The sequence below is a fragment of the Octodon degus genome, unplaced genomic scaffold, assembly GCF_000260255.1.
Source record: "Octodon degus isolate 3935 unplaced genomic scaffold, OctDeg1.0 scaffold00019, whole genome shotgun sequence".
Classification (NCBI taxonomy): domain Eukaryota; kingdom Metazoa; phylum Chordata; class Mammalia; order Rodentia; family Octodontidae; genus Octodon; species Octodon degus.
The window spans coordinates 3,117,633-3,142,560 of record NW_004524595.1 but is presented as its reverse complement, the minus strand read 5'-3'; the positions used below and the strand labels follow the sequence as shown (position 1 = coordinate 3,142,560).

The 24,928-nt window shown below is 41.7% G+C and overlaps 1 protein-coding gene and 1 pseudogene across 1 annotated transcript in view; one reads left to right on the top strand and one right to left on the bottom strand.

Moving 5' to 3' along the window:
• Positions 1 to 9,553, top strand: part of Wdr43 (WD repeat domain 43) — a 73,741-nt gene extending 64,188 nt beyond the window's left edge. Inside the window, exons 13-18 of the mRNA XM_004627386.2 lie at positions 1,388 to 1,419; positions 2,721 to 2,784; positions 5,640 to 5,753; positions 6,222 to 6,291; positions 8,986 to 9,035; positions 9,132 to 9,553. Of these exons, the coding sequence (XP_004627443.1) occupies positions 1,388 to 1,419; positions 2,721 to 2,784; positions 5,640 to 5,753; positions 6,222 to 6,291; positions 8,986 to 9,035; positions 9,132 to 9,314 (513 nt within the window). The 3' untranslated portion in view covers positions 9,315 to 9,553. The remainder of the gene's footprint in view (positions 1 to 1,387; positions 1,420 to 2,720; positions 2,785 to 5,639; positions 5,754 to 6,221; positions 6,292 to 8,985; positions 9,036 to 9,131) is intronic.
• Positions 9,554 to 22,292: 12,739 nt separating this feature from the next.
• On the bottom strand, positions 22,293 to 23,348 carry LOC101590154 (annotated as a pseudogene).
• Between the last annotated feature and the right edge of the window lie 1,580 nt (positions 23,349 to 24,928).

Genomic DNA, 24,928 nt, shown 5'->3' with positions numbered 1-24,928 from the left:
ATGTCCATACTGGTTGTGCTAGTTTACATTTCCACCAACAATGCAGGATTCCCTTCTCTCACAGCCTTGGAACATTTGTTACTTGATTTCTTGATGATGGCTGTTCTTGGTGCAAGGTAGAATCCCAGTGTTGTTTTAATTTGCATTTCTCTATTGTCTAGTGATGTTGAGTATTTCTTCATGTGTTTATTGGCGATTGGTATTTCTGTAAAGCGTTTATGCATTCCATATTTTTTGAGTGGGTCTTTTTTGGGGGGGTGTTTTTTTCCCCCTTAATTCTTCAGATACTCTAGATAGTAGTTCTCTAAGAAATAGCACACAAACATTTTATCCCATTCTGTACGTTGTCTTTTTACTTTGTTGGGTGTTTCTTTGCTATGCAGAAGCTTTTTCATTTGATATGATCTTATTTGTTGATTCTTGGTACTGTTTCCTGTGCTACAAAGGTTCTGTTCAGAAAGTCTTTGCCTACAACTGACGTCAAGGGTTTTATCTAATTTTATCTTATTCTTTTTTTAGCGTTTTTAATCATCTCATGTATATTTTTTTTTTTTTTTGTGGAACCGGGGATTGAATTCTGGCCCTTGCGCTTGCCAGGCAAGTGCTTATTCCACTGAGCCATCTCCCCGGCCCTCTAATTTTATCTTCTAACAGGTTAAATGTTTCTATTTTAACATTTAGGTTTTTGATCCATTTTGATTTTAGTTTCGCACATGTGGTCAGAGATATGAAACTACTAGATTGAATCCTTTCCACGATAGTCAGTTTCCCAAACACCATTTATTAAAGAGGCTATCTTTCCTCTAGTGTATGATTTTGTCCCCTTTGTCAAAGATCAAAGAGCTGTATTCACTTGGGGTTTAAATTCTTTTGTCATACATGTTTACAGTTCATGATGCTTGCTTTCATCATGAGGTGTTACATAACCCATCTTAATTCTTTTTCCCTTTCGTTTTTCAAAAGCCCCACTTATTTACAAAAAATCTATTTCACTGTTGCCTATTATCTGTCTTTTACTTTGCTCTTTATTTATACTTTCGGTTGTCAGTTTTTTAGTGTGTTCCTATGTCACAGAGTTGTCATTCCTCAGAAATCTTCGTACACATTAGTAGTGATGCTCATGTCTCCTTCCTCCCAGTTACTGGTGATCATTAATTTATTTTTTGTCTTCCATGGATTTGCTTATCCTGGACATTTATTCATATAATGCCTAGCTTTCTATCAGGTAATTACTCTTTTTGGAATGAATTCAAATAATACAGCATGTTGATTGAAAGTAGAGTATTGAATGGAATAATATTCTATAACAACCTTTGCATCTTAGGAATTGATGGAGATTGATTGCTTCTGAAGTACTTTTTCTAATCATATTTTTTCTCTCTCTCAGCTTACAAAGAGGTTACAAGGCCACCCTAATAGGTGAGATATTTAGATCACTAAATTTCCTTGTTTTTATATGTAAGTTAATGATTGTTAAAATAACTTCTGATAGTGTAAAATTAAAATAGCAGGTAGCTCCATATCAAATAGAATTCCTGAATCATATTTCCCCTATTTTAAATTAATTCTTCATCAAGATTTTTTAATGTAGTTTTCTTTTTAGAAAATACTTATATATTGTATATTGTGTTGTCATTTAGTCATATTTAAAAGTTATTAATCATGATACAGAAAAATGAATTTATATAATTCACTCAGCCTTCAGTAGCTGCTTAAGATTCTGTAATTCAGTAGTTTAAGGGTGGTGCTGTAGTTCAGGGGTAGAATGCTTGCTTAGCAGATACAGGACTAAGTTCAATCTCTAGCATTGCCAAAATTTAAAAAAAAAATTTAAGGAAAAAGGCTAAATTGTTGTGGGTGTTTTTGTTACCCACAAGTTGATGTTTTCATTACGTTTTAACAGCAAGTCAGTATCAGATCCCAAGCTTGTAATATGGTATTGGTATATATGATGTATAGGTTCTTCCCTACCCCTGCTCCCAGTAGAACTCCATTAGCCTTCTGAGCTCACAAAAGAGGAAAGCTCAAGAATTCAGTAAATAGGACTGGCTTGTTCAGTGTGGTGTGTATTTGCCTTTTAGTATTTGTCTAGAAGACTGTAGTTTGTTCCAGACATTGAATAGATGGCCGGATCAACAGTCGTGAAAATAAAATGTAAAATCAACTGAACTTAGCTTGGATAAAGTTTAGTACTGTGGTATCACTTAAGTACTCTTGAAATGTTCTAGAGGGAGATTTTTTCCCTTCTATTTTTCAGTTTCTCCCTCCTCCCCAAGAAATTAGTATTTTACAGGCATCCCAGACTCAGCAAAAAACCAAAAGGACTGAAATATAGTCAGTGATTTTTGTTTTTTATTTTTATTTTTTAACGTATTTGGTACAGGGTCTCCCTACATAACTTAGACTCATCGTGATTCTCCTGTTTTTAGTCTCCCCGGTGCTGGGATTACAGTTGTCTTGGTGGCAGCTTAGTGCGCCCCCACCTGGGTAGTGCCAGTGTGGCACCACAGGATTGAACCCTGGTCAGTCCCTGCACTTGCCTAAGCAGGTGCTTAGTCTGCTGAGCTATCTCGTTGACCCTCATTGATTTGTTATGGTCAGCTTTACAGAGCTCAAGTTTTAGATCCTCACTTGCCCACCAGAATTTTTCAAATTTTACAATTTTGTTCTTTTAATTTCTAATTCATAAACATTAGTTTACTTGGATTTTTCTTTTCCAGTGCTGTTTTAATGGTTCAGTGGCTGAAATGTGTATTAACCGTTCATGCATCATACCTGTCCACAGTAAGTTTTCTCAGTATGAGTAGTTTGGTTTTGATAAATATTATAAACTTTGTTTTATAGCTGAATGAAGCTGCCTTTTTCTTCATCTGTCCTTCAACCCCTACATTCTTGCTTTGGTGATTTTGTTACTCCCTGGGTACATAGACACAAACCTTTTCCTAATGTCTCATGGCCTTTTATTTGTTTATTTATTTTTTAATTTTATTGAGACAGAAATAGCAGTGAGACAGTTTCAAAACAGGTTAGTAGGACAGTTACAATAATTAATACATTGCATATTGTTGTCTTCTCTCATGGCTTTTTAATATTTTTTTTTCTTTAAGATTTGAGAAATAATACATATTCTATAAAGAGCACTGAGAAATACAGGCAGAAGAAATGCCATATATTGACATGACTTTCAGGTGTTTTTCCTATGTATATAACTTTAGTAAAGCTGGTTTTTATTTAGTGATAGTACTTGGATCTTGGATTAAACTCAGGGCTTTGCACTGAGCAGCTCCCCCTCCTCCCCTTAAAGCAATTATTTTGAGATAACCTCATTAAGTTGGTTAAGTGATTAAGGCTGGGCTTGAACTTGCTGTCTGCCTACCTCAGCCTTCTGGAGTGTCACCACACCTGGCTGCAGTTTGTTTTTATGTTTTTTTTGTATTTTTTTTTCCATAATTTTATTGAGAAACAAATAGCAATGAGACAGTTTCAAACCAAATTGGTAGGACAGTTTCAGTAATTAACACACTGCATACATTCCTCCTAGTGGTTATTTGCTGTACAAGATGTGGACATGATATCTTATTTACAAACACCATTAGAACAAATCCCTCTATTCATTAGGAGAATGTAACTATATATCTATCCTAACCACTTTGAATACACAGATACAAAATGGACATTCATCTGTATCCCTTTTTTTGTGAAGTTCTGTTATTTGAATTGTTTTTATGTTATGTAAATCCTTACCTTCCCTTTTAAAAAACTTACTAGGTTTTACAGGTTTTTATGCTAACATGTTTTCCTACCTTGTCCCAGGAGAGTAAAAGGTAGTTTGAGAAACAGGTGCTGTAAATCACATATTTAGTATTTGACATTTTGCCAGGGTTGCTGTCACCTCTTTTACTGTTAAGTGAATTATATTATCTTTGTAAATATAAAGCAGGGAACATGAAATCTTAAAGTGCTGTCAGGAAGAAGTTTTACATGTTATAATATTGTGTTGGCTTCTTTGCTCTTATATCAGTTATATTTTAAGCAGAAATAAAATCATATGTTCTTTTATTTGTATACCTAGCACTTTACATGACATTTTCTTGAAAGGCTTTGGTGGACAATTGGAAAAAATCTCCAGTTGCCATTAAATTGTAGCTCTTCCTTGGTTTCACCCGCACCTACTTGGTCCTTTATTCTCTCAGACTCCTTTTGCTTCCATGGTTAGATATAGGAAGTGTTGGATAACCTGCTTTGAGGGCAGCAGTTCATTCTTTGGATGCCTGGGAAGAGCTTTGCCAAAATGTTAGCCAGTGGGGGGCGCGCGGGGGGGGGGGAACAAGGAGCAGTAAGAGTAGCATGTGTACCCTAAACTGTGAGAATCTTGGGAGGTGAATGGGGGCTTTGGTGAGTAGAATGGCTGGGTAGCATGGTGATCCACCTAAAATAGTTGGAACAAATGCCTGCTAGGGAACTGGGTGAAAGTAACCTCAGTTACTGCCTTAGATTAGAAGCAAGAAGAGGTTCAGGAAGTCTTGTAGGGAAATCTCTTGTGGAATCTGTTTTGAATTACTATTGGAGTAGCAGTTCTGTAACAGTCAAGGTCATAGTAGAGCAGACTGAAGAAATATGGCATAGGAAGGCCCCAGAACCCACATCAATTTTTGAGAAAGTAATGCTTTTACTGCATTTCTTCCTTTCTTGGCATCTATCTTTAGGTACTGTTTCTAAGTCTAGGTCTGTGTTAGACATTGGGGTTCAACACTGTACAAGAAGACACATTCCTTTGAGCTGACCAGATAGCTCAACAGACTAAAGCGCCTGCTTAGATGCGGGAACCAGGGTTTGATCCCCTGCCTACCTGCTGGCCCTGCCCCTGAGACGGCAATTGAGACTGGGTGTGGTGGTGCACTCCTGAGTCCCATCTGTGTAGTGAGACCCTGTAGACCCTGTACTAAATACATTAAAAACAAAAAAAATACACATTCTCATGTTGAAGGTCATAGCATGAATGGGAACATATAATTGAGAGATGATGATTAAAATGCAAACACAATAAGCCTTGTGTTACCTATTTATTTATTTATTTATTTATTTTTGCGGAACCGGGGATTGAACTCAGGCCCTTGTGCTTGCCAGGGAAGCGCTTTTTCCACTGAGCCATCTCCCCGGCTGTGTTACCTTTTGAGCCTATAGGATACTTAAAATTTATTAACATTGTAATAAAACATTTTATGTTCATGTCAAAATGGAAGGAGAAAGTTTTAGTCCCTTTTTTTAAAGCTCTATAAGGACAAATAAAAGATTCGCTACTTTAATTTCTTAATTATGATTCATTAACAGGGAGGATGTTTAAAATGTTATGTGAAGTCAACTTGGTTTTCAATTCCTCCGTCCAGTTGGTCTCCAAAAGTTCATTCTAGTTCACTGGGGCCTTATACTGCAGGGTGGATAGTGTACTGTCCTGGAAGGCTAGGATCCAGAGGAAAGCCCTCTTTAGCTCAGAGATGTGTGGTTAAGTATTATTAAAATTTAGTATCTACTTGTATTCACCTTATTTGAAATAAAATATATAAGGAAGTTCCAACTTGTAGTTTGCACTGCCTGGCAGTTTTTCCCTCCTAAGCTTGTATATTTATTTTTTCTTCTAGTTGCCTGACTTGGTACACCAGCTAGGAACACTCTACCAGTTAATGGAAAGCAGAGTCAGAACTTTCCAGAAACTCTCACACCTTCATGGGAAGCTTATCCTTCTAATCACACAAGTGAGTAGATCAAATTGTTTCTGTTGAAAAGTGTTACATGTGATAGGAATGGAGGAGAGACTAAGGATTGTTTCCCTGAATATGGAGACCTCGCTAGTTCCATAAGATTAGTAAACCAGAATCCAGTCATTGACCTGGAAGTGTTATCTGTTTGATAGTCAGCTTAGGTATTTCAACTTCCTACTACAGTTAGGTTGGACATGTTACTGTGAACAAGTTACAGGGCATATATATCTACAGTTAAAAATTTTGGTATGGGAAGATACTGTCAGTACTTTAGAGGACCTTCAGCCCTTATGGAGAGTAATTCTTCCCTTGTATTTGAGCAGCTCCTTGCCCTGCATATGTTCTACACTTTATTCAGGCCATCCATTCTAGACAGCAAAGCAAATGGAAGATGGTATGGTGGTACATGTGATACTGGGGGTAGGCTTACACTCTGCTTCATAATTCTACTCTGTCTTTCAGGTTACAGCATCAGAGAAGGCAAAGGGAATGACATCCCCTGGCCAGAAGGCCAAACTGGTCTATGAAGAAGGTAAGAGTGGGGATAGGGTAAAGCATGGAACTGGATTGATTTGTTTTGACAGTGATTCAGTTGTGTTATCTTACTTTGCAAAAACACTGATATAAGATCTTGCTTCGTCATACCTCATACCTCCCTTAATACAACAGGTGTAAGTCTGTGGCAAAAATCTGTGAGGTCAGGAAAGAGAACACACAAGTATGTCTCAGTAACAAAAGGCATCAGGTATAGAAAATAGGTAGAACCCTGAACAAACTATATGCCAACCCCAGGTCATGTTGGTAATGCACGAGGAAACTTTAGTGGTCAGAACTGACTTAAAAGTTTGTAGTTGCAAAACTGACACAATCAAAATATCTCACAAGATTGTAAGGCCAGAGAGCTTTGTGGCTGATCTTTGTTAATCCTTCAAAGAGCAAATTATTTTTTGTCATTTACAAACCATTTAGGCATTTTATGAGTCAAGTATAACCTTGTAAAAACAAAGTCAAGAACATTTTAGATCAATTTAAAAGATTTAAGTAGAAAGGAAATTGATTGTAGAAGTGTTGAAGGAAAATGATACACCATTGCCAAGTAGAGTTTATTTAAAACTTACAAGGTGATTTAGCATTAAGAAGTCTGTTAGTTATAGTCATGCATTGGTGCATTCATTAGGGAGCACTATATACATTTTTAATAGGTATAGGCAAAAATACAGAAGTACTTAACCTGTACCTATCTCAACTAAGAAATTGATGAGGGCTCAGTAGAGTAAAGCGCATACTTAGGCAAGCACAGGGACCCAGATTTGATCCCAGGCATGGTGCCATGTCAGCCCTGCCCTCAGGGTGGGCTGAGCCTGCCACAGTCCTGGTGTGATGTTGCATGCCTGTAATTGCAAGTGCTGGGGAGGCTGAAAGCAGGAGGATCACCACAAGTCTGAGCTGCATAGTGAGACCCTGTAACAACCAAATACATTAAAAAAAGAAAAATTGATGAGAATTTCTTTCACTTAAAATGTTTGTCAAATATAGACATAATAATGAAACTTTAAAAGCATTCCCAGGGCAGAGAAGATAGCTCAGCAGTCTAACCACCTGCCTGGCAAACAAGGACCTGGGTTTGATCCCTGGTACCACATGCCGTGCGGGCCCCAGAACCCAGGGAGTAGAGCCGGCCACCGAAATTGGACGTGATGGCACATGCCTGCAATCCCAGTTTTGGGGAGGCTGAGACAGGAACATCACTGTGAGTCTGAGCAAGACCCTGTACCAAATAAATAAATTAAAAATAAAAGCATTCCCACTAAAGTCAGGAACCAGACATATATTTTTATTGCTTCTAGGTTTTCTGCCTAGTTCTACATGAAGAAATGAATTCTAGGACACTAAACTTTATACTTACTCTTTTCCACATAGAAAATACAACAATTGTACTGCTATTAATAAATGCTGTGCAAATAAGCAAATTTACCATACTGTCAACAAAAAGGAATCTGCATTATTTTATTTTTATGTATTTAGTACGGGGTCTCACTGCGCAGCTTAGACTCGTAGTGATCCTATTTTCAGCCTTCCCAGTGCTGGGATTACAGGTGTGTGCCACCACACCACACCCGGTTTCAGGAATCTGCATTATTATATAAACCAATAATAACATAGTAAACTGTGTTCAGAAAAGAGATCTCTTTTATAGCGGTAGTTAAAATTATGAATATCTGAGAATATGCTTAGAAAAATAAAACAAAACTTTATTTTTTATTGTTCTGAGACAGATTCTCACTGTGTAATTAGGCTATTGTTGAGCTCACTTTGTGGCCCAGGCTGGCCTCAAGCTCACAGCGATTCTCCTGCCTCAACCTTCCAAGTGTTGGGAATATGCCATTACACCCAGCCTAAAACAAAAACTTATAGGGAAAACTATAGAACAGTTAAAAGATACAAAAGCATACCTAACTAAATTTGAAGATAAGCCTGTAATTGCGAAAGAGAAGATACTATATTGTCAAGTTGCAAGTAATCTCCAAATTATTCTGTAAGTTTAATGTTTAGTTTATTTGAAGAACAAAGAACTCAGAATATCTGCCATTTCAGATGAACAGTTTGGAGGAATTTGTCCTGTCAGATACCAAGACTTAGGGAAGCTGTAGTGTCAGAATAGATACACAGTAGACTGGCATAGTTACCCGTAAAACCCCACAGGGCTGTAGGATCTCCCAGTGTGTTCACATTGACTCATGTATTAGATCATTTGGAGAAGATAGCCTGGGCAGTAAGTTATTGAAAAACCAATGATTTATATGGAACCAAAGATTGTGCCTGCATCACATTGTATATCACTTTTCTCTTTATACCTTTACATATTAAGGGAAAGTAATATTAAAGTGAACATGGATATATAAATGATCTCAATTTTCTCATGCCCACTGGTACCATTTAATAGCCTAGAAATGGCTTAGTATTTTAAGATGAGGTTTTGGTACTTAGTTTGGTGCAGTGACATCTTTAAGGCATCATATATTAAATATGTTTTTCTGGAGACAATAGTAATTTAATGATATCAGATGGATGATAATATAAATGGTATTTATTTATTTTGCAGTACTGGGGATTGAACTCAGGATAAATGGTATTTTTTAAAAGGCAATTCAGGAATGTGCTATTTGGGGGCTAGCCTCTCTGCTTTGTGTACAACATTAACACTGGGTTTTTCTTCCCCCTGCAGAATCTTCAGAAGAGGAGTCTGATGATGAAATAGCAGATAAAGATTCTGATGTGAGTTTGTTTCCTAGTGCATGAATCTGCCTTTGTGTCCTCATACTCTGAGAATGAGCCCTTTACAAATGTTTTCCTTCCTACTGTTTCTATCAGGATAATTGGGATGAAGATGAAGAAGAGAAAGAAAGTACAAAAGATGAAGATGTTGATGAAGAGAATGAAGATGATGAAGCTGAAGCAAAGGAAGAAAACGGTGGGGATGGAGCTGGAGCCATCGAAAAAGAGCTAAATGGAGATTCTGATTTAGATCCTGACAATGAAAGTGAAGAAGAATGAAGACAGACAGACAGGCAGGTCAGACTGTGTGAACTCCGGCTCACCTTGCCCAGTGCTGCCACGTTCTCCCGCGAGGGTTGGCCCTGAGCCAGGACGCCACTGGCCCCGCACATTTCCAAACTCACAGCGGGATCCCCCCGCCACCTTGCTATCCTGAGTGCCCCAGACTCTGTGTAAATAAGAGTGTTTCATTCAAATGTTAATAAACTTTACACAGTAAATAGACACATTTTCTGCAATGTACTGACATGAGTGTCCAATATATGGTATATTTTTATAATACCCTAGTGTGATTGGTTATCAGGAATTGACTTCTGGGAAGACACAGACATAGTCTGTAGGGGTTCAGGAACTGGGCACATGTGATGGAGTCAGCCCTTATCTCAGGTTGGTATCTTTTGTTAAATCCAGATGTGACACAGCACTAGTGAGAAGTTTTTAATTTGGTACATTTAATTTGATACTTTTTCATAAAGGAATAACTAAAAATTGGAGTAAAAATGATTTGGGTTAAAAAAAACTTCATCTGTATCCCTACTTTGTCTATTAACTGTGATACTCTGACAAGTCAGATTGAGTACTTGGAGTGCTTCCCAAAAATAACCACTTATTTTTTAAGCTGTCATGTGGAATATTTTTTTAAGATGAACAGAAATTATGGTAATTAAAAAACTAAAGACTTAGCCATATTAAGGGTTTTTCTTGATTGCAAATTACCTGTAAAGAATTGAGTGTATAGAGTGCTCATTACTTGCAAGTTTTTAAAAAATTTAGTCATTGCTGCTTTTAAAGAGGTTTTCATTTTTATTTAAATTACTAATGGATCAAAGAACAATTGTTTATTTTTCTCTTTTGTTTTAGATATTAATGATAACCTTGTTAGAATTTTTTTTCCAAAGAAAATATTTTTATAATTCAGTAATTTAATGTATTTTCTTCCTTTTCATTACCCATTCCTGGCAGTGTTAGGGTATCTCTTTATCTTTCAAATAATAAATCTGACTCGATTTTTTTACGTATGTATAAATAAGTATTTTGGTGTGCTACGAGAGCTTTTCAAATTATCAGCCGTTTACTTTGTTTTGGTTTGTTTTTAAAGAATGAGCCAGGACTTGCTTAGTGCTTATAAGCAGACACTCAGATGAAAGCTCGATTCTAAGGAAGGGTTGGGCGCATGGATTTATTTTTTCCCACCTGTGAATATGTAAAACAACTATTTTATCTGAGGGACTTTGAAACATCAGTGGCGGAATGAGACTCTGTGCTCGTGCGAGCACGTTGGGAATGCAGGTGGAGCTCGTTGCTGGTGCAGTGTACAGTGGTGTTCGTCTGTCAATGGAGCTGTTTATGACAATTTAATACCATCTCTTTATAAAGTGAATAAATAATAATCTTTACTCGGTGCTTGTCTTGTGGTATATGTAGAAGAATAGAGCACATGTTTGGACTTGTAGTATCAAGGTTTTCAAAAAATGATTTTACTTTCCTAGAGTTCATAAGGGCATTCACGGCTTGTTGGGCTTGTAATGAAGTGAAAACAGAAAATTTTGACTTAAGCTCTAGAGTCAGTTGTAGCTGGTTGTTCTTTGAAGCTGTCCCCCTGGACTGCATTGTGACTCCACAGCCCAGGGCTGGAGCGACGGCAGGGGTATGAGCGTCTGTGCAGTGCTGTCCCTTGGTCCTGAGAGCCGTATCCCCTTTCCTCCTGACCACAGTGTTGATAGTAGATGTGATAATCTCGTACTCTTTGTTTTTTTTTTTTTTTTTTTTTTGCTTAGAAAAATTCAGAATTAAATTATGCTTGTTATGAAAAGAATTTTAATATTTTGATGTTTATGGAAAGAACTTTTATAGACATCAAGAGGGTATTTGATGTCTTATTCTTCTGCTAATTCAGAGAAAAATTTGTGTTTATACACTGTGTTTTGATTTCCTAGCCCTCTAACCTTAATCCAGTCAGTGGTCATATATCATGCGTGGTTGTCTTACTGCTGTATTAATCCAGAATGTTTCCCCTCACTTGGTGTGTATGTTTTTGTCTGTCTTGATTTTGATACTGAAGTGATGTTGCATAAACTAAGCTGTATTCTATGGCATGTCCTACATTCTGGGTTTGCCTTTTCTTATGATTAGATTTTACTTTAAATGCTTTTGGCAAGAATCATAAATAGGAGGTTGTATTTCCAGTCAATTTGTAAATTCTTGAGATACAGGTGAGTATAGTGCACATGTGAGTATGCCTTGGTGTCAGAGATTTAGGTTTGGGGCTTTGAAGCTTTAATCTGGAAAGGCATCTGTAGGTCAGAAATAAGATTTCAGTAGTGGGGACATTGTGTCCACTGCTGTATGTCAGCTTGTTATGACCTGACTGCTGTGGGAGTTAGTTCCCAAGTATACATTTATTCATGTGTTAGGTACTACCAATTGCCTGCTCTTTGCCAGATAATACTTAGTTGAGACAGATCAAACAACAGCCTCCCAGAAAGTCTACCTCCTGTTGTTTGGTTCAGTGTCCCCAAAACTTGATGTCTTAAAGGCTTAGTCCCTTGTTTACTGCTGTTAGGAGGTGGTGGAGTGTTTAGGGGGTGAGGCCTAGGTCTCCTTGGGTCTCTAAGGTGAGCCCTTGCTGGGACTCTGGAACCCTGGTCTTCTTTCCTGGTAGCTTTACTTCTGGGATATGGAGTGGCTGCTGCTTCATGTTCTCACACCGTGGCTTGCTGCCCTTGATGGTGGCCCAAAGAATGAGCCCTGTTTGAAGTGGCACCTAGAGACCTGTAAGCCAGGATGTCACTTTCTAAATGAATTGCCTGGCTGTTTTGTTAGCAATGAAATGTTCACTGATCCACCCTGCCTTAGAAAAGCTGACATCCTAGCAGGGAAGGAGATGCAGACAGGGAGTGGCGTATGGTGTGGAGGTTTTCTGTGTTGTGGAAACTCAGTGGAGCATGAAAGCAGATTAAGGAGGTGAGATGGTGAGTAGGGACTGTGGGTAATAGACTTACGTCGTCAGGTTAGGGCCTATTGAGAAAGATTTGAAATGTAGATGAGAGAAGGTAAAATTGTTAGATGGGGATCTGGGCAAGAGACCTGCAGGTGGAGAAAACAGCTGGAGCACAGGCCAAGGCTGGCTTGTGCCTGGTGTGTTAAAGGAACTTGGAGGAGGGTGATGTGATAGGAAAGAGTGTTATGACGTTGGGGCCCTGTGTTTTCTTGTGTAGTGGCCCACCCTCACCCTGAATGGAATACTTTTCCTTAGCCCGAACTCTCTCTGTATTGGCTGTTTCTTTTAAAACTGCCTAGACCCAGTGGCCTGCCTGCACGTGGACTTCTCACAGGAACTGCCACATGCCTTCAGTAGGATGGCCTAGACCTCCTGTCAGCTAGGGAGTGAGTGGTACAAAAAGGACAGACCATGTTGACTTTTTGCCAGTATGTTCTCTAGTGTGGTGGCCCACCCTCAAATTGGAGAGTGGATTCCCTTTTCTGCCTTCAAAAAATTAGCTACCATAAAGAAGAAGTTGAATCAGAAAGGAAGTGTGCAGTTGGGTTGTGTAGAGCCTTGCAGGCAGTTGTGGGACTGGCTTATTCTCTTCATTGAAATAAGGGGTGGTGGCATTTGATTAGAAAGAAGACATGGGGGCTGGTGAGATGGCTCAGTGGTCTAAAGCACCTACATGGAACAAGCTTGGCAAAGCACAGGGACCACAGTTCGATCCCCCAGCACCACATGCCAGCCAGCCCTGCCCCCTGGTGGGCTGAGCTGGCCACACACACACACACACACACACACACACACACACACACAATAAATAAATAAATGTTTAAAAAAAAAAAAAGAAGACATGGTCTGGCCTCTGGAGGGTAACCGGTGGTGAGAAGAGTGGAAGTGTTGTTTAATAGGCAGAAACTAGTAAGATGTTTTGCATCAGAGAAAACAAGGATGATGGTGACTGACATGGTTATTGTTGGAGTTGGTGAGCATTGGTTGTTTTCTGGGGTGGTTTTGCAGTTGGGTTTCTTGTGAGGTGTTAGGAAGAGAAGTATGGGGAGCTCAGCTTATCAACAGCGTTTAGTTTGCCTGTCCTGCTGGGATCTGGTGTTGGTGCCACTTCACACTTCTTTTGTTAACTGGACAGGGGCTGTGATTGGACTTTGGCTTTAGGTAATACTCAAGGCTTCCTGGGAAGAGTGGTTTCTAACAGTTCAGGAGGTTGGCATCTGGTGAGCATGGCTTCTACCCAGCAACTTGGAGGTAGTGGTTTGGTATTGGTGTGGAAGGGTAACAGTGCCCTAAGCCAGTGTGAGCTTTCCAAGAGAGTAAACAGAAAGTAGCCCTACAGCTCAGAGTAGCAACAGTAAGGAAGAGGAGCAGAGGCAGTGACGGGTAGATGCTTCTTTGTTCTTACTCATGACATCCCTTGGCTCTTGTTGCTTGTACTGTAATTGGTCTGATAACTGGTGAATCTGCCTAGAAAGCTGTGGGTTTTAGGTTGCCCTTTCTATGACCATTTGTTGATCACTGAAGGCAGCTCAGACATAACATTACATTTTCTTATATTTGGTACAGGGTCTCACTGTGCAGCTCGGACTCATAGTGATCCTCCTATTTTCAGTCTCCCCAGCACTGAAATTGTAGGCATGTACCACTACACCTGGACTCAGTCCTGGTTCAGTGTGCCCCGGGGGTGGGGCGGGCAAGGCATGTGGTGCTGGAAATAGAAACCCAATCCCTGTGCTTGCCTAAGCAGATGCTCAGTCCACTGAGCTATCTTGCCTGCCCTTGGATTGTCTTGTAATCTAGTATAGTACTCTTGGTTTTTGTTGAGCCTCAGCACTCTCTCTTGCTAACACAAATCGGGCCGTACAGTGTACATGGATTAGAGGCTGTATTTAGACAGGATCCTGAAAGAGTGCAGGATAGCTGGTGTTCAGGCTTTCTCTGGTGCTAGCTGACTCTGGGAGGAAGCGAGCTTGGCTGGGTCCCTCTGTGCTGAAGTGAGTTTTCATAAAAATGTGGGTCATACAAGATGAAGTTTGCATGGTTATAGTGTGCTGAACATAAGCAGGTAAGGAGTGTGAAATGAAAAATCCTTAAAGTTGAGTTAACAAACCTGACTATTGGTCTGACATACTCGGGTAAGAATGGCTTAAAGTGGGAGGAAATTCTATACTGTTTTGGGTGCTGAAGCTTAAAAGGATTCTCAACTAGAAATACTTTGTCACTGGCTTGTCCTACAGTACCCTGTTGCGGTCAGTTTGTTCTTAGATTTCTTCCTGGACCTTGTGTGGAAAGTGGAAGGAGCAGCCTGCCTGATGCAGTGGACCTTATAAGAGATATACTATATTGCTGTGGTGATTTTCCCATGAGAAGAACTTGTTAGATGAAACAGAATGTTCATGTGGGGTGGGACGTGTCTTATTGCTGTACAAGTATGTCGGTGCTTACTGGAGAACGAATGCAACATACACAGATACATAAAAATTTACAAGCTCGGCTTAGGAGGGCTTCCCAGGGAGTCAGTGGCCTTTGTCTGTACTGGCGCCCAAAGAATCTAATGGAAGGCCTGGAGCTCATTGAGTGTCCTGTGCGAGTCCAAGGTGAAGTCGACCACTGGAGCGCCAAAGAAACAGAAGTGAGTCCTCTTAATTTCCCCTTTGTACCATTCAGGTAACAAGCTGCCCTGGGGTGTCTTCATTAAACCCCTCAGCCACACTCAGAACTGTGCTGATCCAGGTTAGCTGTGTACAGTCACTTAACTGTACAACAGGAAGCACCCAGTTTTACAGTGAGAAGTTTGTTTTTGAACTAGAGTGTGGCACTGGAAAGAAAAGTCAGGTGATCTTAGTGTGGTGGACAGCATGTGACGCCCCCCTGTCCTGCTGATGGGGTTTGACATCTTGGCTTTACTATGTGCTGTATTAGGTTCTCTCACTTCACACTGACCATTTCTTCACTCAGAGGATAGGGGTCGTGGTTGAACTTGGGTGTGATGGGTCTCCGCAGGCAGTACTTAAAGCAGCTGGTGGAGTATGTTTAGCAATTCAGGGGCTAATTTGTCAGTGACCATGAGTACTGTAGTAGACAGGGTAACACCTGAAGAGTACAATGTATTCAGCAAAACTTTGACCTTATTCTGACAGAGTCCTTTGGTAAAATATGCATAACATAGAAGTTAGCATTCTAACTTCTTTTTTTTTTTTTAAAACATATATTTATTTGTATGTGTGTGTGGCCAGCTCAGCCCACCTGAGGGCGGGGCTGGCTGGCATGTGGTGCTGGGGAATCGAACTGCAGTCCCTGTGCTTTACCAAGCTTGTTCCTAGTAGGTGCTTTAGACCACTGAGCCATCTCACCAGCCCCAGCATTCTAACTTCTTATGCATGCATTTCTTTGTCATTGGGTGTGGTGACACTGCATCTGACAGTCTCTTTAATTGGTGATGTGTGATAAGCCGGCAGCAGGAAATGGAAGGTGGGCTAGCAGGAATACAGTTGAGTCCATCGTGGAAAAGAATGGAAGTTAGGGCCAGAGTTGGCACACCAGTCATGGTCAACACCTAAGCTTGGTGGTGGTTAACCTGCATGGTTTCTTTCTCTGTTCAGGTGTATGACAGGACAGTGACAATAGCACCTGTCTCAAGGATGCCACAAGAAGCAAGTGAAACAGTAATGGGAAACACGTTGAACAAACAGAGTGCAGCGTCCGCCTAACGATTGTTTTCAGTTTGATTGTTTTGGTGTGGGAAGGAGCGGAAGTTAAATTTGAAGGGAATTCCCTTTTGTCCCTGGCACTTTAAACAAATTCAGACAGCTGTATGGGTAGAATACTCCCCATTCTCTAAAGATGAAAAAGAATTTAATAAAATCTTTCAATGAAATGTAAAAGTCTGTTATTTTAAAAATGATGACATTGAAGGCATTCTGGAAAAAACCAAAACATTTCAAAAAGAAAAAAGTCATATTGGGTTGGGGAGATAGCTCAGTGGCATAAGTGCCTCAAGCACAGGGTCCCAAGTTTAATCCCTGCCTGGTACTGGTCCTGGGGATGGATATATATATATATATATATATATTATAAGGTATTTTTCTATCTATATAACCATTTTTAAGGTATTGGAATATCTCCTTTTCTTTTTCCATGAGTATATACAGTTTTCTTAAGAAATTAAAATATTTCATCACCCCTTATATAATGTATTGTCTCTTACTGTTTTCTACATCTGTTTTTTTTTTTTTTTTTTTGGGTGGAACTGGGGATTGAACTCAGTCCCTTGTGCTTGCCAGGGAAGCGCTTATTCCACTGAGCCATCTCCCCAGCCCTCCTTTTCAATAATGATACTTGGTTCTTTGTATTCTACCTGTGTTACACTTTGGCCCATTTTTGTTTTAATTTGATACAAATCCTGCTACATGAATTTTTTTTTTTTTAAAGCAAATTAGGTGTTTTTCTTAGTGTATCTTAAGATATTTCTGGAGTAGTTCTGAGTAAAACGAGGTAAGTATTTCATTAATAATATGCCAAAAGGATATGTGAGTCTCCAGTTCTACAAGCATTGTTTTCATTTTGTTATGAATCTCAGTTCAACTACACTTTCCTGTTCATTGCCGTTGGTATTTCTTCAGATTTTGTAGTCGGACCCTGGTCCATCCATAAAAGGATTGTCATACATACCTTTGAATCTTTTTATAAAAGACACTTGGTTTTTGTCAAGTATGCCACAGATGTTTTATGGATTGCCTTTTCATTCTTGTGATGTTTCCCTGTTTTTAAACCAACCCTCTTCCTGTTTCTGGAACTAGGCAGGTACTCCTTACAGTTTGTTCTCGTGTGTTCTAGGTTGTCAAGTAAGATGTGCTGCTGTGGGCAACGCAGTTGGAGCTCCTTTTGGTGTTTCCCTCAGGTGAGGCTCTAATGTGAGCCCCCCCCATCTACACAAATCAGAGACCACCATTGGGATCTTCATGTAATCCCTGCTTTGCAGCCTCAGTTCTCCCATTAGCTGTCTTACTGTCCCTGGGGTTGTGCCACTATAATCTGCCCAGTTGCAGGTTTTCAGAAGAGCTAGACTCCTGGCCCTGTAGGGTGGCTCTCCACCTCCACCCCCACTGTGCCCCAGGAGGTGGAGGTCCCCTCCCCATCTCCCTCCCCCTCTGCCCCAGCAGCAGCTGCCCAATTCCCTTGTGATGAATTGGAGGGTGGGTGGTCAGCAAATCCGGAGTCTGCATTACCTACCAGGTGGGATCTCTATTGCCCTCTGCCTGTGCCTCAGCACTGGCTGGGGCCTAGGAAACTTCTGGCTTCTATTGCCTCCCCCAGAGTACTTCACCCTCTGTTGATGCGCTCCTCTTCTGCCCTGTTGAAGCTGTCTGCTGTTTCCTGCTGTGACCCTGAGCCAGTCCAAATTCTTCATTGCTATGGACTGTTTGATTGGATATACTTTGGCTCAAGGGTTCTCGGGTCTGAGCACTCATATCTTGGGTAGGCTTATACCATCGGAGGACCTGGACAGAGGCCAGTCTCTGTGCCAAGTCGGCACAGTAGCATGTGTGTGGTAATGGGACACACTCATGACCCCAGCATTCTGGGAGGAGGTTGATGCAGGAGGAACCAGAGTTCTAGTCCAGGATGGGCAAATCAGCAATGTAGAGAAACTTTGAAAATTTTAAAAATGGCTTGGGGGTGTAGCTCAGTCTGAAGACCCTGGGCTCAATCCCCAGTACTGGGGAAAAGAAGAAAAGGAGGGTCCCAGGTAAGCCTGTTCTTTGCCCACCACCTCCAATGACCTTGTAGAATTTCAACTTGGAATGATTCTATGCAGAGCTAATTTCTTTAGAGTCTGGAGTACTCCAAGTCTTTTTCTGTGGATTTGCATACATAGAGATGTGCTCTTAGAAAACAAGTGATTTCTTCCCCCCCACATAGATGGTATCATACTATAGATTACATTATACAACTTCATTTTTATAACCCAATAAGGTACTTTCCACATTAACAGTACGGGTGTGCTCCAGTGTCTTAGTGCATCAGGACCTGTGGGGCCTGTGCAGCAGCTGCTCTGTGCCCCTCTCCCTGTGCTCTGGCTGTTGAGGCGGGCTGCAGCTAGTTCCCAGTGGCCTCTGTGCTGTGCTTCTGCTCCCGCACTTTGGGGAACCTCAGCTGTAGACTGGTAAGATGTTCCCTTGATCAGTGTTTAGGTTATTCCCAAAATCTCATCAAAGTGAAGGCTGCAGTGGCTTTGCCTGTGCCCTGGTGTACCTCTTCCAGGGGTTTTTCTAGGGCGGCTATGGATGGGTGGGATTTTGGGCACAACTGCGGGGTACTTTGAGCATGCTTGGATTTTGTCCATTTGCTTCTCAGTTTGGCCACAACAGTTTACAGGTGAGCTTGCATAGAGCCCTACTCCCTCAAGTTAAAATTAAATCCTATGGGAATTTTGATTGGGCTGGTTGTCTTCCAACAGCTTGTTAGGGAACTTGATTACATGAAATATTATAACATTAAAGTTTCCTTATAGGAATGGAATACAAGGATGATTACACACACACACACACACACACACACACACACACACACACACGGTACCAGGAATTAAACTAAAGAGCTTGTGCTTGTCATGCAGGTGCTGTGCTGCTAAGTTACATCCCTGACCAATGATGATTATTTTTAATTTGGTAAATCATGACTTCTGGGGTAATCACACTGGAAAAAATGTCCCAGTTGCTCCTTCAGGAGTGTGTGACTCTGTCGGGCTCAATTGAAACAAAGTGGGAAGATTTTTGCACGTGGTGGTGTTTACCATGTTTCTTCTTCATGAAGAAATGTGTGTGGGAGGGGCCAGGTCAGCCCTGCTGTGATTGCCTTTGGTGTCCAACTCTGAGCGTGCTTGAGGGAGGGACTCTGGTGCTTATGATTCAGGCATGAAGGTGGGTAGGAAGATACAGCTGACCAACTATTTATGAGAGGCCATAGAAGGCAGTCAGTGTTACTGTCACAGTGAAGGGCTGTGGAAGCCACCCAGGAAAGGAGAGCCTGTTCTCCCATCAGGGTGCAGGAAGCTTTGGGGATGTGAGGGAGGGCCTTTTCAGAAGCAAGGGACCTCGTGAGACAAGTAGGTAGTTAATAGGCGTGTTTTAGAAACTCAAAACACCATAATGCTGAGGTCTCTGGGTCAGCCAAGTGTGGAAGATGACCCAGTTTCTGCGGGAGGGGTCTTTGCCAGCATGCGTTGGCATTCTGTTTAGATTTTGCATCCACACCCGTGTGTTCCAAGGTGAACCTTAGTAGTTTTTGGCATTCTCTCCAGGCCTATCCAGAATATCCTGGTTACTTTCACAGGTTAGAAGTACAGTTGGCATACCTGGCGTGGCTGTGCACATCTAAAGTCTCGGCCCTCTTGGAGGCCAAGGTAGGGTGGGCAAATTTAAAAGGTTCCAGCGCAGTATAGCCCCCAGAAGTCAAAATAAAAACAACCACTAGGTGTCAGCCTTACATCGTGCAAAATTCTTATCCAAGCTCAGGCTTTTAGCGTGGTCTGGCTGGCCCCTTCCTGTGTAACCCCATACCCAAGTCCTTGTCTCCTAGGGTGAGAGTGCGAGTGTTCTGGGCATAGCCTTCTGTGCCAGAGCAACTCCGTGGTGCTTCTACTCCTTTATTTTCTGGCGTGCAGGTATGAAAGTGGAGCCTAGGGGATGAGCCCAGCGGACGCCGCCTCGTAAGAGGGTCCCTGAGGGAATCCTAGTGTCGGGGAGACTCCAGCCTCTGTGCGGCGGACAGTCTTCCCCAGCCCTCTACAGCAACAGCTGTTCCACCTATGTCCTTCCTGGACCTGGTCTGGTTCCTGTTGAGCTCTCCGGTTAGTAGAAAAAGCGGGTCTTGGTAACAGTTGCCAAGCACAGGAAACCTGGATGAATGAATAGTCCCCCTTCGTCATTTCCTTAACTAGTGGTGTAATAATAAAGCCAACATGACGAATCGTCAGGTTCATACACCAAGAGCATTTTCTCTGTATACTTTGTCCATGATTTTATATTATTTCAATGATAATGGGGGGTAGAATCTTTTTTTTTTCTCTCTTTTACTTATTTATTTTTATTTTTTATTTTTGGCCGAACCAGGGATTGAACTCAGGCCCTTGGGTTTGCCAGGGAAGCACTTATTCTACTGAGCCATCTCCCCAGCCCTCTCTCTTTTAAATGTATTTGGTACAGGGTGCCACTATGTAGCTTGGACTTGGAGCGATCCTCCTATTTTCAGCCTTACCAGTGCTGTGTCACAAGTGTGCACCTGAACGCCACAACTCAGTGGCCATCTTAGCTCGCCCCAGGGGCCGGGCTGGCTTGGCCTACCAGACCAGGGATCAAACCCTAGTCCCTGTGAATATTCAGGTTTAATTGCAGTGTTGGCCACTTTGTGATATAAATGAGTTTGGGGTTGCAGTTTGGGCCCTTGTCTCTGAAAGGTTAACCATCTCTGCCATATATGTATCATTTAGTGTAAGCCATTTTTAATACTTTGCTTTATTTAACATTTATCTGGGGGCATATGTTTTTGATGATCTATTGACAAGTAAACTAGAGATGTTGAGATACTGTTAAATATTACAATGAAGTTCCTAAAAATCATGATCTCTGTGTACTTTTTTTCATAGTGGGGCATGTTGGTGCATGCTTGTGATCCCAGCCCTGGGGAGGCTGAGCCAGGAGGGTTGAGGTGAGTTCGAGGCCAGCCTGGGCTACATAATGAGACCCTGTCTCAAAACACACACATGCACATGGGTGTAGGCACACACACAGACACGCACACACAAAAGAGAAAAAGAAATAAAGGCTTGCTGTGTAGTTCAGGCTGGCCTTGGACTCACTTGCATAGTCCAGTGTGGCCTCGAACTCAGCGATCCTGCTGCCTGTGTCCTGCTGGGATTGCTTTGCGTGCTGCCATGCCTGGTGCAGGCACGTTATTATACGTACCACTTGGTCTTAGCCGAAAGATTGAGCAGCAATGCAGTCACATTATTATGCAAAAAATTCAAATGGGAATTTCCTATTGGCAAAGAGCCTGTTCATATTTATTGCTTTTCAGTTCTCAGGTGTCTTTTTTAGCTGTCTCTTCCCCTCCCAAGCCAGCATCCAGTCAAGATTGACTCACTGGATTTGGGTGTTAAACATTTCAGTTCTTTTGCTGTGAAACCATGTCTTCCCTTCTCATATGTCTAAGTTTTTTTTGTTTTTGTTTTTGTTTTTTCCTAAAACTCTGACACTGAAGAGACCAGGGGATTGCTGTGTGCTAAGATTATAATTCTACAGGACTGATTGCCACCTACATGATTTTAACTTATTGTAGGATAGTCAGTGTTTCTGAGTGTCACTGCTGTTGCAGCACGCATCTAGTTCATTTTTTTTTTATGTTTCACAATTTGAATCTTTTTATTAGAGTCCACAGTCTGCTAAATAAAGGCAGTAACAAGATATTTTACAAGCTATTATACAATTTAAGACTCATGAATTTAATTTCATAAAAAATTAGGTGCATATTCATTCTAACCTAAAAACGCTTTCACTATGGTCTGAAATACATACTAGGAGACTTGGTTCCAACATGAAAATAATCCTACCAGCTTTTTAAAAAACATGTTTTATAACAAAAAGTTTGTGCTCTTGATCAAGAAGATCCACAGACTAATTTGGCATGTAAAAAATAATTTTATAAAAAAACCAAGATAACACTTTCAGATCCACTTTTATTCTGTTCGCTTCTTCACTTAGAGCTTTTTCACCCCACTCCTTGCAGCCAGTCTCTTAATGTTGGCCAGGTGCTATTTAACCCCTAAGACCTTGTTGGCATCAAAATTGAGTTAACCAGTGTTAAATCCATAATATTTACATTGCACAGCACACTGAGCTTTAGACACTTGGCAATTAAACCACATTAAAAAAGAGGACAAGCTCCCCATCCCCATGCTCTGAATCAGGTGTTCACCGGTCTCTGTGTGGCGACTGGACACTGCTTCAAAGGGCAGCAGAGCAGCAGGCAGTTATTTCAGAGGACACGGAACACTGTGATCTGGAAGCACATTACGCTGTGCCCCGGGCTGGGCAGCGCCACCTTCCCTGGGTGGTCTCAGAATTCTAGATTGGCAGGTCCAGCGGGCACACAATGAAGACAGACAACACAACATTTATTTGGTGGAGACATCCTACTCAAGGCTATGCGCGTGCTGTGATTTTGAAGACAACTCTTCCCAAGAACTTGTCATGATCGTCCTCGTTTCTTAGGTTCTTTGATCCCTTGATTCTGCATTCTATCGTTGCTTCTTTCTTGGTGCTGTTAGAGTCAAAGGAGACCTGGACAGCAACCAGTGGCTGGAGATAGCCCACATGCAGTTTCTTTCCATAATATGGAAAGTACTTTAAGTCTATGAGTCCATGATTAGGATAAGTTGATAGAATTGGTGGATAGTCATCCTTTGAAATACATTCTATCTTTGGTGATCCTTCGGGCTTTAATCCAATGATTCTGTTCATTTTTACAAGAATACAAGGTTGTCCTTGGGAATAGCCAAAATTAGGATCATTTATACCGCTGCACACTTCAAGTAAGGAATCAGGAAACTGACATGCAACATAAACTGGACCCTTCTGTTCAAAAAGCACTCCATCAGTACAGTTGGCGAGATTCTTCTGTTCTAAAGAGTATGATTTTAGAAACTTTTAAGGTCTTTAATGTACCCTTCATAGGAATGTTATCAGAAGTACTAAATGTATACTCCAATGCAGTCACTGGTTTTGGGAAAACCATGAGTTCTGACTAGGAATCTGGTTGCGGGATTTGGGAGCCTCATTATTCAGCGTCTGAAGCATAGTCCACATGGTGAATGAGAAGAGCGCAGCCAGGAACCCATAAAAAACTGAGTAGAAGAGTAAGATCAAATCCCAGCTCTTGGCTGTGTGCCCCAGGAACTCTCGGGTGGTGAGGTTGTACAAGAAGAGCTTCCATGCGGCCAAGCTCTTGTTCAGAGACTTCTCGCTCTTCGTCATGGTGGGCGTGTGGGCGACGCAGCGCAGCCCGACAATGGTGGTGGAGGGCAGCTGGGCCGAGAAGACCTCCTCCTCACTGGGAGCACTCGAGCCGACCCCGCCGCGCCGAGCCGCTGGCTGCCCGGCCCGCTACTTCATTTGTTGCTGTGTGGTGTGCCCTTGTGTGGCTGTGCCCTCTTGCTCATGGAGATTTGGACTATTTCCACCTGAGCGCTGAGGAGGTAAACTTTCCCCCTAACTGCCGCGTCCTGCTTTGTTTTCATCACCATCCAGGTCAAGGTATTCTCTTTGGTTTTCTCTTTTGATTTCTTCTTTGGTCCACAAATTATATAGAAGAGAGATTGTAAATTTCTAAGTATTTGGGAATTTTCCAAATATCTTTTTGATTTCTGTTCAGGCAAAACAATATATTGTTTTTATTTAGTCCTTTGCATGTATGAGGTGTGACTGAAATATATAGTGAATGTTAAATAAAAATGATTACAGTAAAGGCTATGTTGCTGTTAGTCCCCCCGAAAGCACTCCCCCTGTGGTGGGTTGACAACTGGTGGTCAAGTCGTCATAAGAGCCAGCTGAACTGAACCACCGGGTGCTGGACATGGGAGGCCCATCTGAGGATTGTTGCCAGCAGCACAAGAGGAAGAACTAGAGAAGAAGAGAAATTGTTAGGGAAGCTGTTGCTTCTCTTGGAGGACCTTGTCATGCTGGCTTTCCTGATGAACTCGGCTGTTCTCAGTGTCTAAGGAGCTTGGGACCTTGGTGTCCCTGGGGACGGTTACAGTTCACTTTGAGGGAGCTCTGGTCCTTGCTTTGCGTACCACTTCCTGGCTCCAGAGGGGAAGCTTGTGCCCTGCTTAGTCTCCTTGAAGCTTGTTGTGCTGGCTTTCCTGATAGGGGGTTGGCTGTTTTTATCACGGAGGAGCTTGGGCCTCACTGTTGCTGAGGATGGCTGTGGTCCTTTTCAGGGGTGCTCTGGTTCTTACTTTGAGTGTTGCTTTCTGGCTCTAGTGCGGATCTTTCAGGCTGCTAGCAGAAATCCTTCATCCGGCTGGCACAGACTGTCTAGCTTCCACCTCTGACCTTTGAGCCTTCCCAGTGCAGATTCATGAAGCGGGCCTGCATGAGTCATCGTCGAGGGCTCTTGGCCTCCAGCAGGGTCTCACTAGACAGATCAGACTCCTAGTGATCCTATTTTCAGCCTCACAAGCACTGGGATTACAGTTGCACGCCAGTCTCAGCGTATTTCCAGGGCGGGGCCAGCACAGCATGCCTGGGAGCAAAGCCAGGTCGCTGAGCCTGCCTAAGCAGGCGCTTTAGGCTGCTGAGCTGTCTGGCCTAATGACCTTAGGGGGCCATTCTTATGGGCTCTAGGTCTTCAGCTGGACTCCTGGCAGGACTCTACTGGGAGATCCAGGCCTTCAGCTGCATTCTTTAGTGTGTGGACAGATTTCCTGCACTCTTTTTGTATATGACTCTTTGGGTGACTAAATTATAAATTAGTATAATTAAAATGTCCTATGTTGTATTGTTTCTCCTTGCAAACCTTAAACTACAGCACCCCTTCACTTTGAGCACATCCC